This window comes from Rhododendron vialii, chromosome 3a, assembly GCF_030253575.1.
Source record: "Rhododendron vialii isolate Sample 1 chromosome 3a, ASM3025357v1".
NCBI lineage: Eukaryota > Viridiplantae > Streptophyta > Magnoliopsida > Ericales > Ericaceae > Rhododendron > Rhododendron vialii.
In genome coordinates this window covers 5,481,277-5,495,455 of record NC_080559.1, presented here as the reverse complement: position 1 = coordinate 5,495,455, position 14,179 = coordinate 5,481,277, and the positions used below count along the sequence as shown (strand labels likewise).

Genomic DNA, 14,179 nt, shown 5'->3' with positions numbered 1-14,179 from the left:
TAAATCTTGATCCTGTTGCGATTCAAGTCTGACCAAATAGTCGACAGTTTGGTTGGCTTGACAATAGATGTGGACGGGCAGTTGAATTTGTCCAGACAGCAATTCTTCAAGCTTCTTCAACTATGTGGCGGTGGGGGTGATCAACAGGTTCTTGCCTTTAATGGTATGAATTATGAATTGCAAAAAATATCATTTCGAAGAGTAAGACAGATCGAAAACAAAATCAATCTACGATATCCAAATCTTGTATTGAACCAGATAATGTTGTGACAAATTCGCCATGGGATTTGGCCGAACGAGCATGAGAATTGAGAAAGCAACCAAATAGTTTTCCTCCAAGCAGATCGCAAGTTCAAATTTTACGTAGGTCAAATATTTCAAACCTTACAGTCACTAGAGATTTTTCCGATCATTATCTTCAAGACTCCAGAATTAGTCGAGGAACGCACAAGCTAACCTGAACCTCCGGCTATATATTGAAATACAAAGTTCCACAAGTTTTTAAACCATAAACTAGAATAATACGTGGGAGCTACCATTAACGAAAAAAGGGCCTCCCAAATCGAGAGGCCTTAGCCTAGCCATCGGGCCGCCTTTCTATTTGTGTGTATTTTTTAGGGAAAATAACGGTCAAGGAAGTGTTTTGGTAATTAATTCCCGCTAAAGACATGTTGAGAACATTTGTTAGTATTGAAAATGTCTTTGACGAGTATTAATTATCAAAACACGTCCTGGGCCATCATTTTCCCTATTTTTTAGCACGATTTTGCTCCCCACAACTTAAAAACTTTTCTTTCATCAATATCGAAGACAATTTTAGCTTAGAATAACAACAATCTTAGGTTTCGAAATTTTTGCCCATGACGAGACTTCAAAAGCATACAAATCTCGATTGACACTTACGTTCATATCATATAACTTTTGAAGATGAAAAACCCCATACGCGTCCCGGTGGTCACATGATGCTGCACGCGTGATGAACGTTTTCGGGACTAAAAACCTCGGCCATCTCATCGTCTACGATTTTCGAGTAAACCGGGTCGGGCAGGTAACCATGCATGCTCTCGTTGTACCCATGGGTGTAGTAGTTGTAAGTAGCCGAGAAGGTGGACTCGTCCAGGTACTGAGATGCGTAAGGGTAGTATTCACTGTCGTAAGGGTAAGGCCAGAACTCTGCTTTCCTTCCTGTTCTTCTAACCACCTTGAGAACCTTCCTCTGGTCCACATATCCACTCACTGTCACCTTTTGCTTGTCCATGTCTATTTCCAAGCTATCAACACCTGCAATATCCATTATTTCACTCAAAATTTTTATGTTCTTTTCTCGAAATATTAGAGCGTCGCGGGCCCCTCAAATATTAAATTTAAAAAAAAATGACGGTTTTAGTATATTCTGCGTTAGAGCTGCAAATGAACCGAGCAGCTCGCGAGCTCGGTTCGGCTTGACTCGTTAACTCTCGGCTCGTTTAGTAAATGGTCAGCGAAGCTCTTCTCATTAAGGGCTCGGCTTGTGCTCGAGCTCAAGTTTTTGACTCATTTAATAAACGAGCCGAGCTCAAACTTGACAAAGCTCGACTCGTTTACAGCCCTTCGATCCGTCCTTATATACATTACACAAAATTTACATCTCAAAATGTGCATGTAGTTCTTTGTGTGTTCATTCGTTGACAAGCTACAACCCCGTAGTGCCATTGGGGATTACAGGGATTTAAAGTCCAAAAAGGACCATAGCCCCAAATTTTATCCAACCGAAGTAATTACTGTCAGGACTCGTGCCAGCTGACCTATTAACCATTCACCTAACCACGTGATTCAAAAAATTAATCTCAAATTATACATTAGTTGTTTGGAATCTCTTATATATGGAATTTACTTTCCATACACAGTCGATTGAGGGACCGTTACAATTACTCTAGTGCCTTAATTCATGACCATGACTAAAGGTTGCGTACCTTGTTCGTTTTGAGGTCTTAAAACTCCTGGACACGGCCTTTAATAATTTTCTCTATCTATCTATTTTCACTCATTGCTCTCCCTAATTAAACAGAGCCGTGTCTGCCTGTGTGAATATATATAGGATGTGGGAGTGCGTAGATGAGCTCGAGTAATTTTACCAATTTCCCCAAAACAAATGTGTTCATCCACTCGGAGCGAGAACAAGTATAAAATTTATATTGGGTGTGCCTTCAGGCATGAGCAATCCGATAGTACGAAATATCTCTATAGAGAATAAATTATATATACCAGCGGTGTAAACATTTGAAACGTAATTGTAAAATATAGCCCAATAGCATCCATTTTATAGAGTTGATAAGTAAATGTCATTTGGGTATTTTATTCAGACTATAGAGAACACTCATCGAATTGAAAGTCTTATTTCCGGTTGTGCTGTAAACAAGTATTTACAGCACTCAATCATGACCATCCAAAAGTGATTTAGACGGTCAAGATGTTAATAAAAAATTTTCAGAGAAAAGTTAATTGTAACCGGTCATAATTAAAAACGAATCTCAGCCATTAATTACACGAATAAACGGCTGTGATTGATTGGTGTTGTAAATACGCTCTTAACAGCACAACCGGAAATAAGACACTGTCCTCGTATAAAAACTATACATCATCTTCCTCATCTGCACAACCACCACCTCCATTATCTACCACCGTTTCGGAACACCCCCACCACCTAGACCAACTCCACCATCATCAAAGCACCACCACCGGAGTTCCACTGGCCAAATTCCAATTCTGTTCAGCTCCGACGAAGCTCCGTGCCGCCGCACCCCAAATCTTCAGGAGAGAGGTAGTTAAATCCCTTTTGCGTTTTGGCAACAAACTTTTACCTCAAGGTCGAAAACTTTTATCTCTTGGCCGCGAACTATTACATGATGACCGGACCACAAACTTTTACATCATGATCGCAAATTTTTGCATCATAGATGCAAACTTTGACCTCTTGGCCACAAACTTAAAACTTGCGACCGCGAACTTGGGCCTCATTGCCACAAAGTTGAATCTCATGGCTGGCTTAATTTCCGACGTACCAAAAAATAATACTCCCTCCGTTCCAAAATGATTGTTTGGTCCGCAAAACGGAGTAATAAAAATAATGCAATTTTTTCAAGAAAAAATTCAAACTTTTTTCACAAATTAAAAATACTCATTAATATCTAGTAAGTTGTTAAAAAACTTTTGATTTTTTTTTGCAAAAATTGTATTATTTTTAACACCCCATTTTGCGGACCGGACAAACATTTTGGGACGGAGGGAGTAATAATCTCATGGCTGCGAGCTCCATCTTGTGACCACGAACTCTAACCTTGTGCCGCAAACTCGACCCGAACGGCAATTCCTGCGGGCTATGTGTTGCTCTGCTGTGTACTATATGACAGTTTGACCCCCTATACTTGTGGTTGTTACATTTTGGTCCTATCTCGTGTAGCTCGGTAAATGATGGGTATTTCCCTCAATCCGATCTCGGTTCTGCAAATGATGGTAACCTAAGCTTATAGGCTGGAGAGAGCAGGCTGAAGATCAATCGATATACAGGCACGAGTCTCATTTTAAGCATCAGTTGCAAAAAATTCTTTTTTCCTTGATATCTTAGGTGTCCGGGTTAGCCTACACGCGCTCAATTCCACTGCCCTTTTGCGGAGAGCCTAATTGATTAAAGAACTCGTGTCCTTTTAGTCTCCAAGTCATACGAGAGTAAGCTACTAATGCAAAAAAGTTGCCATTAGTTTTGTTTTTTCAATCCTAAGTTGCCCTTAATTTGTCCCTTAGAATTTTGATGATGTGCAGCTAGCATCTATCAAATGTCCATATGTAGAGAACATAAAAATAAATAAATCAATGAATTGAAATGAAATGAAAGCACAAACAGATGGAAACAACCAATTAAAAATTTAAACTCTTGCCATCTAATTTAGAGATTGCCCTTCGTACTCTTTTTTCACATCCTTCGCAATCCATATGAACCAAAAGCTCCACAATCTATCAAACAGAGAAAAATGTGATCCAAAGTACAAGTCAAAATGAAAATTATTTAACGCGTGGAAAAAAGGATAATTTTGTGGGTGCCGATAGGGTACCACACACGTGATACCCCGTCGGCGATCCGAACTGTCCAAACGTGTTTTGGACAGTCCGGATTTTAGAAAGAGAAAAAGAGGAGAGTGGTGGGGTGAGGAGAAAGAGAGAGGAAATAAATCTGGATGATCCAAAACACGTTCGGACGGTCGGGATCGCCGACGGATACCGCCACGTGGTACCCACTCAGCATCTAAAAATTTCTCAGAAAGAACGCATCATTTCAGTTAAATCTTTATTTTGACTTATTATAGTTCTTCCTGAATGTTTGTCAGTTTTGTTTTCAGTTTGATGAAACCAATCGAAAAAATAAAAAATTGTCACTAGAAGCCAAACGAAAGTGTATTGAAGATAAAAATTAGTCTGAAACATGTTTCTAAGATTGTATGTTATCTTTTCAAAAAAACTTCCTCAAATGAGATCCATATATGTGATTTTATCAGAAAGTCTACATGCACAACTTTAGAACACACCCATATATGTCTGGGACCGTTTAATGTGTGTGCATCTTACAATTCCGGACACAGTTGTGTCAAGAGTTATGTTACTAAAATCGTGTGCGTGCCATTACTCTAGTTATATACATACAATATTTTCATATATATACTCACAGCCAAGGCATTTGATATTTGTGTCTGCCCAAAACACCAACCAAACATGGTGAAGCTCAAGCACTTGTGTAGCTGCTTCAGCCAGCTCCTTGTCCTGCTCCCAAGACAGCAGTACTGGAATGTGGGAAGACAAGAATGGGGGAAGGTGGAATTATATGAAAGAAAACTAATGGGCAAGAATCAGAAAAGTTGTTCAACCTATTTCTTTTGAAAAGTTAAACCCGAAAGGATTGGCCTCGTGGTTAAGGCCAGCCGGCACTTAGGAGTTCACTCCTTCCTAAAATTTTAAGTTCAAAATATTTTAGGTTCTATCAACTTTTTTGGAGCTAGTGTATACAGAGCAATTGTTCCGGCTTTAATTGGGATCCCGCAAGTTGGCGGTGGGATTGAGCCTACAAATAAGTCAAGCTGCGGAGGTGCGCGCCTAAGGTTGCCCGGACACCCAAGTTATAATAAAAGAATCAAGAAAAGTTAACGAACTTATTACTTTTGATAACTTGTCCCTCTTGCTGTACATTTCACATTCCTTTTATCATAATGCAACTTGGTTTGCTTGAGGAGGGATATGCTTCTGTTTCACATAGAGCATGTGACACAAGCATCTACTCTGTCTTGTCCTCAAAAGCAATGGGTTATCACTAGTTCATTATTATGATATCTTCTCTAGTTCATTATGCCACAAATCAAGTTTTTATGTTTCTTTTTCTTTTTTCAATATTTGCCACTTTCAAGGTAATTTCTTCTTCATAAAAAAGGGTAATTTATTGTAGGAAAGTGCTACAATTAATACGCATCATTATTTGGGTATGTACAGTATGCACCCTCTTGAATCGTATTTGGATTCATAACGTTTTGCATAAAAATTCAAAATATTTGCAAACTTTCATACTAACATTGTTTAAAAAATTCATAATATCAACACTAAAAGCACTTATAACATTCTTTGAGATATTGTCTTGAGGTTGGACATCCCTTTCTTATTGAAGGTTTTTTCTAACCACTTATACCAATATGGTTATGGTGTTGGGGTAGATTTGTAGATTCCACCTTTATTCCCCTGGTTGGTACCTGATTTCTGGTGTTGGGCTTTGCAAGTTGATGGGCCAAGTTTTGGTGGAGAATAGTGTCTGATAGCAACATTTTAGCATTGTAATTCGGCATGAACGTTCATGTGGCTTTCGGCGGAAGCATAGATTTGTTATTTTCTTTTTGGTCTCAGCCTAAGATTAGATTTGTTTTTTATCAACAAAAGAAAATTTATTAATGAAGCTCGATAAAGATACATTGGAGAAGCTTAGGTCATTCACCTTTCGACTGAAATGTTTCCATCCAGGTGGCCAGGTGGGTACATACACTGCAAAAAGGAGGAACTAATAAAGGAATGAAATAAGCCCTCCCTCTCTCTCTCTCTCTCTCTCTCTCTCTACGGTACAGTAGTGTTATCTTGACTCGTAGTTGCTTCTCTCTCTCTATGGTATAGTAGTGTTATCTTGACTCCTAGTTGCTTCTCTCTCTCTCTCTATGGTATAATAGTGTTATCCTGACTCGCAGTTGCTTGACTGTGGATCAAACGGAATGTCACCACAGCACTGGAAAAGTGGACATCACCATCAAGAACAATAAGCATATGGAAGGCGGCTACAATTTTTGTTCTTCTCTTCTATTACATAATATAGGTCACATTTGCACCCCACTATAATTTGATCATTTTAACCCTCATACTCAAGGTCAATTTGAAGTGTCCCCCTTCCGTTAATAAACCGTTAGATGAGGGATGAAAAAGTGATTGTGTAAGTTGCATGTGGCCTAATTAAGGGTGTAACCTTCTTTGTTCAACCGTATTCTCTTTAAACTCGCTAAAAACATCCGACCAAGGTTCTGAATATCGTTTCGGAAATGGTACCGGTTTTGCTACTGATACGATACGTATCGATACCGATGAGATACCGGGTACCGTTTCGAATTTCCCGTCAAATACAAGTATTTGCTAAAATTCTTATATATATTTATAGAATAAATATTATACTCCGTACTAGATACTGTATTACTACACACTAGTGTAGTCTGATTGGTGCACAGTATAGTGTGACTAGTAAAATTAATAAATAAAGATAATGGATGTACTACTATGATGTATCAATACACTGAATAATCTTCCAAAAAGCAGGTGCACACCCCAATAAGACGAGTTTTTGGCCGAAATGGCCAAAATTTGTAATCAAATCGGAAGAATACTCATCTTTCCAAACGTTTTGTAAAAATAGGCCATCGCTCCTTTTCAAAATACGTCATAGGGTTTAGGCCAACTCCTACGTGGCAAAGAGTCCAAGTCAGATTTATAATGCCTTTTGTGAAGGCGTGTTTTAAGTATTATAACTCCTTTCTAAAAGGAGCTATAGGTTGAAAACCCACAGACATTAATCAAACCCTCCCCTTTTCAAGTATGTGTTTTAAGTGTTTTAATAGTATTTCAAGAATATGTTTTTAGGGTTAGAAATATAGCTCATTTTCAAAAGGAGCTAGTAAGGTTTTTTAGAGTTAGAAATATAGCTCCTTTTCAAAAGGAGCTATTAGAGTTAAAATTATAGCTCCCCTTAAAAAGGCGCTACCTACGTGGCAGCCATATGACACCTAACCACTATAACGCCTTTTGAAAAAGAGCAATGACCTATTTTTACAAAACGTTTAGAAAAATAGGTATTCTTCCAATTTGATTACAGATTATGACCATTTCGGCCAAAAACTCCCAATAAGACTGCTTTACTTTCAGTGTTCCTTTATCTCTCAAATCTGGAAGAGACGTGAAGAACAAAATGCTCAGAACTTCATCGGAATGTGAAGAAGACGACCGATGGAAGAGGCGTGAAGAAGAGGACGGAGAACTTCATCGGAATGTCTCTAGAAAACCAGATCTGAACAGAAATCGGTTGTGGCTTTAGTCTTCTTCCCCTTCTCTCTATCCCATTCTCTCTCTTGCGTCCTCTCTCTCTCTCTCTCTCTCTCTCTCTCTCTCTCTCTCTCTCTCTCTGTGTGTGGCCGGGCTTAGCAAAATAACGGACGAATTTTTCAGTAACGTCTTCTCAGCCAGTATCGGCCGGTATTTCAGTTAAGGCCCGGTATTGGAGCCGGAACGGTTTAGAGGGTTACAGTACCGTTTTCTTCTTAAACCGGTACATACCGACCAGTACAAAACGATATTCATAACCTTGCACCCAACAAATAATACAGGAGACAGGAGATCCTGGGTTGAGGTACACCTCAAGCGGTTTTATGAAAAATAAAACGAGGGGCAACCTGCAAAAATGGCTAGAAACACCCAACAAATAATACAGGGAAAATACACTCTTCCGCGTATCTATCTATCTATTAGTAAAAGATCCTAATATTACCCCTAATTTGTCCATGCATTGAACCTTGTGGTATGATCTCAAGAACCATCAACACCTTCAAATTAACACTTTCAAACATGCCAAGCAACATTTCAGTCCTCCCCTCGGTCCATTCATACCACTCCACAATGTACACGGAAATAACTGGAGATTAGTAGTGCCTTGATGACAGAATGTCCAAGCAGAACTTGATGGCATTTACAGCAAAAAAAAACTCGCATATCTCGAGAATCCAGTACTGTATGATATCACATCACCGTCTGCAGACATGATGTAGGAGTATGAGACCCACAGTCAAGTACTATATAGTAATGTGTTTACGGATGGTACTGAGCAAGATATATATGCATGCCTCTGAGATCGCAAGGGAATCATAGACGTAAGAACATTATTAGGTGGAAGCTGATTCCATCGTCTGGACTGGAGGAGCTGTGATTGCCACCAGATTTAGATCAGGGGGATTGGAATCTCCAGATCTTTCACGGATTTCCCTATATTCTTGACAAATTGCACACAAATGGCAAAAGAAATGAGTCACAAAGTCTCCGCATGGCACCTCCTGCATTTAATAACACAATGAAAAATGGTGAACCGTCAGGAGTTATACAATGGAATATCAACTCAAAGACGTGACCAATGGCATGACATCCAAATCCATGCATTACAGGGGCATATGTAGAAAGATCAGCCAAAATAAGACATTTGAATATGTGAATCCAATTCTACAATACGATTGGCGTTGGCTTCCAATAGTTTTTGGTTTACCAGTATTGTATGGAGAAGTTTGTTGGATAATACAATTCACCTTCGCAGGCAACCCGTTACATAGTCGATATACATCGACTATATATCGTAGTTATACCTTTTCTCACTATAAATAAAGTATTCCTTTCTAAAACATCATAGCGCCATTAAAATTTGACCACTCGCAAATCAGGGCTCAGTCACCGACCAGAAAAATTGCCAGTTCAAGGGTTGGATCAATCAACAGCTTGACCCAATTTGCAATCCCGAAGCCAATACTTAGATAATTATGACACCCCCACAATATAAATAACAAATTATCAGTAGCATAAGAACATCCATGGTGTAATTCTTAATCTCTAATTAAATTAAATGAGCACAACATTAGGATGGCTTGAGATGATTCCACCAATTAAACAATAAACAAGAATAAAAACCCACCACCCGATTGGGTACGCCAGAGTTGGAGGGAAGTGCCCTTAACTAATGAATTTTTCTGCACCCGCTAACCAATCTGGAACTCCCCAATTCCGAACCGGCCACCTGATAACTAATGGTACATTAAGTTGAATTAGTAGCAAGTAGCAAAGAGACGACTAATTAATATTTTTACAGAAAATTCAAGTCTGTAAATAATAAATATTAGGTGGTCGATGGAAGTTGAGCACCTCGGGCCCCCTATTTTATGGGCTGTTATACTAGGTATAACAAAAAAATTCCATTATAATGTGAGCGTAATTACTACTTTCGTTGCTAAAAATATAAGAAAATTTATATTTAATTGATAATTTTGCATTCTTGTAATGATTAATACTTTTGGATATTTCATCCACAATTATACGTTTTTGTTTTATTTTTAGATTGATTTACTGTTCATTTTATTTTCTTGTAAAAGTACGTAAGGGGCCCCAACTATGAAGTTCACCTCCGGCCCCCAAAATTTCAAGGACGTCCCTTAATGTGGGGGTACCTTTCCCCATACCATCCCCAACGATATCACTTGTGTTTTTCTTTTATCACCAACGATATCACTTGTTTGATAATTGATATAAATAGACAGCAACGCAGGCATGGTAGTCATGTAGACTTATTCACAACACAGAAATATGACATTCAGAAATGAAAGTGAAAGATGCTTTGGGGCCCTGAAGGCCAGCTTCTCAATACAAAAACCGAAGCTGAGGTGGAACAAAGTGGAAATTTGTGACTGCATGTTTGTCTTGTCCAGTATCGGGTCGACATGTTACACCAGCTGCATAATTTTTTGCAAGGGAAACGAAGAAGACAAAAAAACAGAAGTATTGTTCTTCAAGTATCAAGCAAATTATACGTGGAGACCAATAGAAAAGACATACCTGCAGGTTATACTTGGACCTTATCGCCCTACGATAGCCGCAGGCATAGCATGCAACAAAGCATCCAGGCAACCCCAAAACGAGGCCATCGGTTACCAAGCAGCAGACAGTGTTCACAAGAGCCCACAAAATGAAATGGATCATGCATGATCCCATCAAAGTTCCAGACCCCAAAAACTCTGCATTTTTCCCAAATAGATAGCACGGGCAAACAAGACCAATACAACCTGAGCAACGAAAAAAAGAGGAATCACCAAACAATTGATGGAAATATGGAAACATTGTTCGCCAACACAAGAAAATATTAGAATACTTAGAACCACGGTATATGTAAAACCATTTAATACCCACTTAGATTCATGTATTTGAAGCAATTATCCAATCGGATAACACCAGATATGCTTACAACTAATTTGAATGCCTGAAGTCAGAACAAGGCTTTGACCAAAAACCCAATTCCAGTAGTGCCTTTGTTCAAATAAGATATCCATTAAGGTGTTGAGTATGGTTTCTTGTAGATTTCATTGGGATAGATGGATGCAGCAGACATCAATATTCTATTGGTTTCAGTGTTCATAAGCATTATTCTTGTTAGAAATCAGCTGACTTCTGTGGTGATACTACATATTTACAATTAGAGCCTTATTTTTTCATTTTTTATTTGTACAGTAGCATACATAAATTTACAAAACGTGTCCGCGTACGTGTTGTGTCCTCGATTTTTAAAATTTTACACGTCAAAGTTAAGTGTTGAGCCGCGCGTGCATGTCGGTGCTATATACAAAATTGGGTCTTGTGATATCATGCAACCACTAACCAGTGAGCACTGTATTAGTGGAAGACCGATCCCACAAACCGAAAGGTCGACTGGCCACACCGTAAAATCAAGACCCTCCAACAACTATTTTCACAAGCTTGTACTTGCGGAGATGGTGGCCCAGAGGATTTTATTCTAAGAGGGAGTTGAACTAGAGACTTTTGTTTGTAAGGCACTTACCTCCGCTCTCCTTACCGAGTGAGCGAACCCTTTGGGTTATTATCATTATTAGTTAGTTGCGGCACTAGAAGAGAATTTAAGATAAACATATATTTGAATTTTTTGGCTTTACTACTCAAAATGCACCTTTCAGTAATTCAAGGTCACAAGACAGAAATTAGCATACAGCTCTGGATATCGTCGCAGCAAGCACAGATTCCAGAAGACCATTGTGCAGGGCTATCACCGGCTCCACTCAAGCCCGGAATTGCAGAGATAGGTATGCCATTGTTGCTCGGCGCAACCTCTAATTCTGAATCTGATTGTCCCAAGGGAATGTAAGCAGGTGGAGCATAGTTGCTTTGGCCTCCCATTTTCCTTTCTAATGAAGAAATAATATGACTCAATCAATCTCCCAGCCTCCTCCTGTTGTGTAGTTAATGTAATCTCTCAAACTCCAAACTGTTAAACAAAAGGAATAACAAACTGGATAAGGATCAAATTATCAAAGCTGCAGGGCAGGATCATAAATGGAAAAAATTATTCAATGCCCCTGGGGCACCGCACACGACGTGCCCCGGGCACCTTTTCCACCACACATTTGGTGTGGGGCAAAACAAGTGTGTTGGCCTCACCCAATGTGGGGTGAAAAGTGGCCTGGGGCACCAAATGGCAAAGCCCCAGTCAGTGGCATTGAATAATCTAATCCAATAATTTAAAGAGAGGAAGTAGTTAATATGTAGCACAAAAATGAACACGACACCTAGGTCCCAGACTACAACACACAAATTTCCACAAGTTGGAGGACACAACACGTTGAGAGACGCGTTTTTAAAAATATTTCTATGTGGTTTGTTATACTCCATAGAAGAAGTAATGACAAACGAGGGCCCTCATCATAGACGAAATACCATATATGCTTTTGTTTACATTTATCATTCACCATTCACTAAGTGTTCCAGGAAAAACTGTTTACCCGGTAGCATGTGTCTTTGTAAACACTAAACCATCATCATCTCTCCCACAAAATAGACAACTTTCCTAAGCTTTTAACTAGAGTCTGCTATTTCTTTCCACTCCCCACATGTTGTGCAAGTGTTTTTTAATAGAATGTCCAAAACATTTTTTAGAGTGTCGGACACGTGTGTAAGGGTTGGTTTTCCCTAAGAAGTTTGTCTATAACTTAAGGACTTTAGACAAGTTGTTCGGCTAAATGGACTTTCAGTCGAACTCCGTGTTTTGTGGACTTTAGCCCATTTAGTCCGGAGAGCAGACACTTTCTACGTGATCCATAGGTGAATAGTCAACAAAACTGGAATTGAAAACAATAAATCAGCAGGTTTTCTTCTTCTTCCTTGTTTATTTTTCCTAAAAAAACAATGTGCGCGAAACCGATGCTCCCAGAAGCAAACACAAAATAATCTGGACACAAGAACTCAACCCACAACTGTTACTTTCTCCTTCACCATTCCTAATGCTACAAGTCGCAATGAACAACAAACTCTACTTGTCGCTAATTCTCGTAAACAAAATGAAATTTCATTGTCGTGCGTACAAAGTTTAGTATTTCGGAATTCCAAGATCTTTACACCTGAAAAAGAACGGCGAAAACCTAGAAACTGTAACAACCCCAAGAAAACAATAAAATTACGCGAATCTACGCAGCGGTATTGTTTACAAACGCGAGAGAGAGAGAGAGAGAGAGAGAGAGAGAGAGAGAGAGAGAGAATTACGGTTTGGCCACAGCGATACGGGAATTGAACTGGACTCCAAAGCTTCCTGCCCTAGCCTGTGTTTACGTTCCGTTCCCCGTTGTAATATCGACGGGCCTTGATATAATTTCAACGCTTTTTAAATTCAAAAAATGTGCTTAAAGGCGAGTGATTATTCGGCGCATCCACGTGCTGCTCCATTGGCCCCCTCCATAACACGTGACCAACGCATGCGGTGTTCAAAATGTGGTCACTAAAATACAGCACGTACTCTTTAACTTTGTATGCAGTTGGCTCGCAACTGCTTACCAATTACGGTACTCGTAAAAATTGTAACTTTCTACAGTATTTATAATCGTCGTGAATTGAATAATAATTATGATTAAATTGCTTTGGGCCATTTACCATTATCAGTAATTGACGATTATACAATTCAAACTATTTACATCATATAATCATATCGTTGAAGAATCGAAAATTGACCCGTGACCGCACATTCTATACTAATGATGTAAAAAAATTGACCGGTTTGACCCCTAATGTCAAATTCTATCAAACCAAACATGGAAATCGATGAGTTGGTGGTATATATTATTTTATTAAATTTTTAACGATTCTTCTATTGACACTCAAAAAAGCCCCCCCCCCCTCCCAAAAAAAAAAAAAGAAATAAAGATTCAAATGTACATTTTATACTTTGCAATATATTTTCACAGATTTTCATACTCCATCTGTCTCTTATTTAGAATCCAGTATTATATTTTAAGCTGTCTTTTAATAAGTGTTTATTTTGTAAAGTTAGTGGATAAAAATTGGTGCATTGTCTATTTTGTCCCTAAAAGTATATTATATTTTGGAAAGTTAGTGAATAAAAGTGTAATGATGATGAATAAGTATGGAAAATGGAGGAAAAAGTTGATGTGAAAAATATAATAATGATTCTTTTTAATAAGTTGGCACAAGCAAGCACTTCTTCTTGCACTATAATCAAAAAAACTTCAGGTCCTTGCCCTTGATTGACCGAAACCAATAATGGGTCAGAATTATAATCAGAACCCCAACTATATTTGTAACGTCCCAATTCAGGTAGTTACAATATTAATCATAATTTAATGAATCAAAATTTGACCAACAATTGATCTCACAAATTTCTAATCCCACAATTAACTCATAATAAGTAGTAAAGCCTTCATTGTGGATAAGCAAGATTTGTATTAACAAATAACTAGAAGACATGTACAATTACACAGGTCATATACCAAGCCATACACATTTATGAATATAGAAATCAATATCATCACAAACC

The 14,179-nt window shown here is 38.5% G+C and overlaps 2 protein-coding genes across 4 annotated transcripts; both read right to left on the bottom strand.

Moving 5' to 3' along the window:
• Positions 1-755: 755 nt before the first annotated feature.
• On the bottom strand, positions 756-4,819 carry LOC131319202 (heavy metal-associated isoprenylated plant protein 45). Its single transcript, XM_058349360.1, has 3 exons — positions 4,698-4,819; positions 3,915-3,990; positions 756-1,281 (listed from the first exon to the last, which is right to left on the bottom strand). Exons 1-3 carry the CDS (start codon positions 4,743-4,745, stop codon positions 956-958), a joined length of 450 nt encoding a protein of 149 aa, XP_058205343.1. The 5' UTR covers positions 4,746-4,819; the 3' UTR covers positions 756-955.
• Positions 4,820-7,851: 3,032 nt separating this feature from the next.
• Positions 7,852-13,030, bottom strand: LOC131319309 (protein PLANT CADMIUM RESISTANCE 10). 3 transcript variants are annotated; one of them, XM_058349510.1, is made up of 5 exons: positions 12,895-13,030; positions 11,349-11,623; positions 10,186-10,412; positions 9,272-9,373; positions 8,514-8,645 (listed from the first exon to the last, which is right to left on the bottom strand). In XM_058349510.1, exons 2-4 carry the CDS (start codon positions 11,533-11,535, stop codon positions 9,314-9,316), a joined length of 474 nt encoding a protein of 157 aa, XP_058205493.1. In that variant the 5' UTR covers positions 11,536-11,623; positions 12,895-13,030; the 3' UTR covers positions 8,514-8,645; positions 9,272-9,313. The 3 variants fall into 3 exon arrangements, with proteins under 3 accessions (XP_058205491.1, XP_058205492.1, XP_058205493.1); XM_058349508.1 differs by lacking the exon at positions 9,272-9,373 and having other exon boundaries at positions 7,852-8,645; XM_058349509.1 differs by lacking the exon at positions 9,272-9,373 and having other exon boundaries at positions 7,852-8,645; positions 11,349-11,587; positions 12,895-13,000.
• Between the last annotated feature and the right edge of the window lie 1,149 nt (positions 13,031-14,179).

Excerpts from the sequence above, each read along its gene's own strand:
- LOC131319202 (XM_058349360.1), bottom strand. The coding sequence starts at position 4,745 with ATGTTTGGTTGGTGTTTTGGGCAGACACAAATATCAAATGCCTTGGCT. Across the intron at positions 3,991-4,697 it reads AAATATCAAATGCCTTGGCT|ATTGTGGAGCTTTTGGTTCA; the intron begins GTGAGTATATAT and ends TCTGTTTGATAG. Across the intron at positions 1,282-3,914 it reads GGCAATCTCTAAATTAGATG|GTGTTGATAGCTTGGAAATA; the intron begins GCAAGAGTTTAA and ends TGGATATTGCAG.
- LOC131319309 (XM_058349508.1), bottom strand. The coding sequence starts at position 11,535 with ATGGGAGGCCAAAGCAACTATGCTCCACCTGCTTACATTCCCTTGGGA. Across the intron at positions 10,413-11,348 it reads CTGCGACGATATCCAGAGCT|GTTGTATTGGTCTTGTTTGC; the intron begins GTATGCTAATTT and ends TTCGTTGCTCAG. Across the intron at positions 8,646-10,185 it reads GGTCCAAGTATAACCTGCAG|GAGGTGCCATGCGGAGACTT; the intron begins GTATGTCTTTTC and ends TATTAAATGCAG.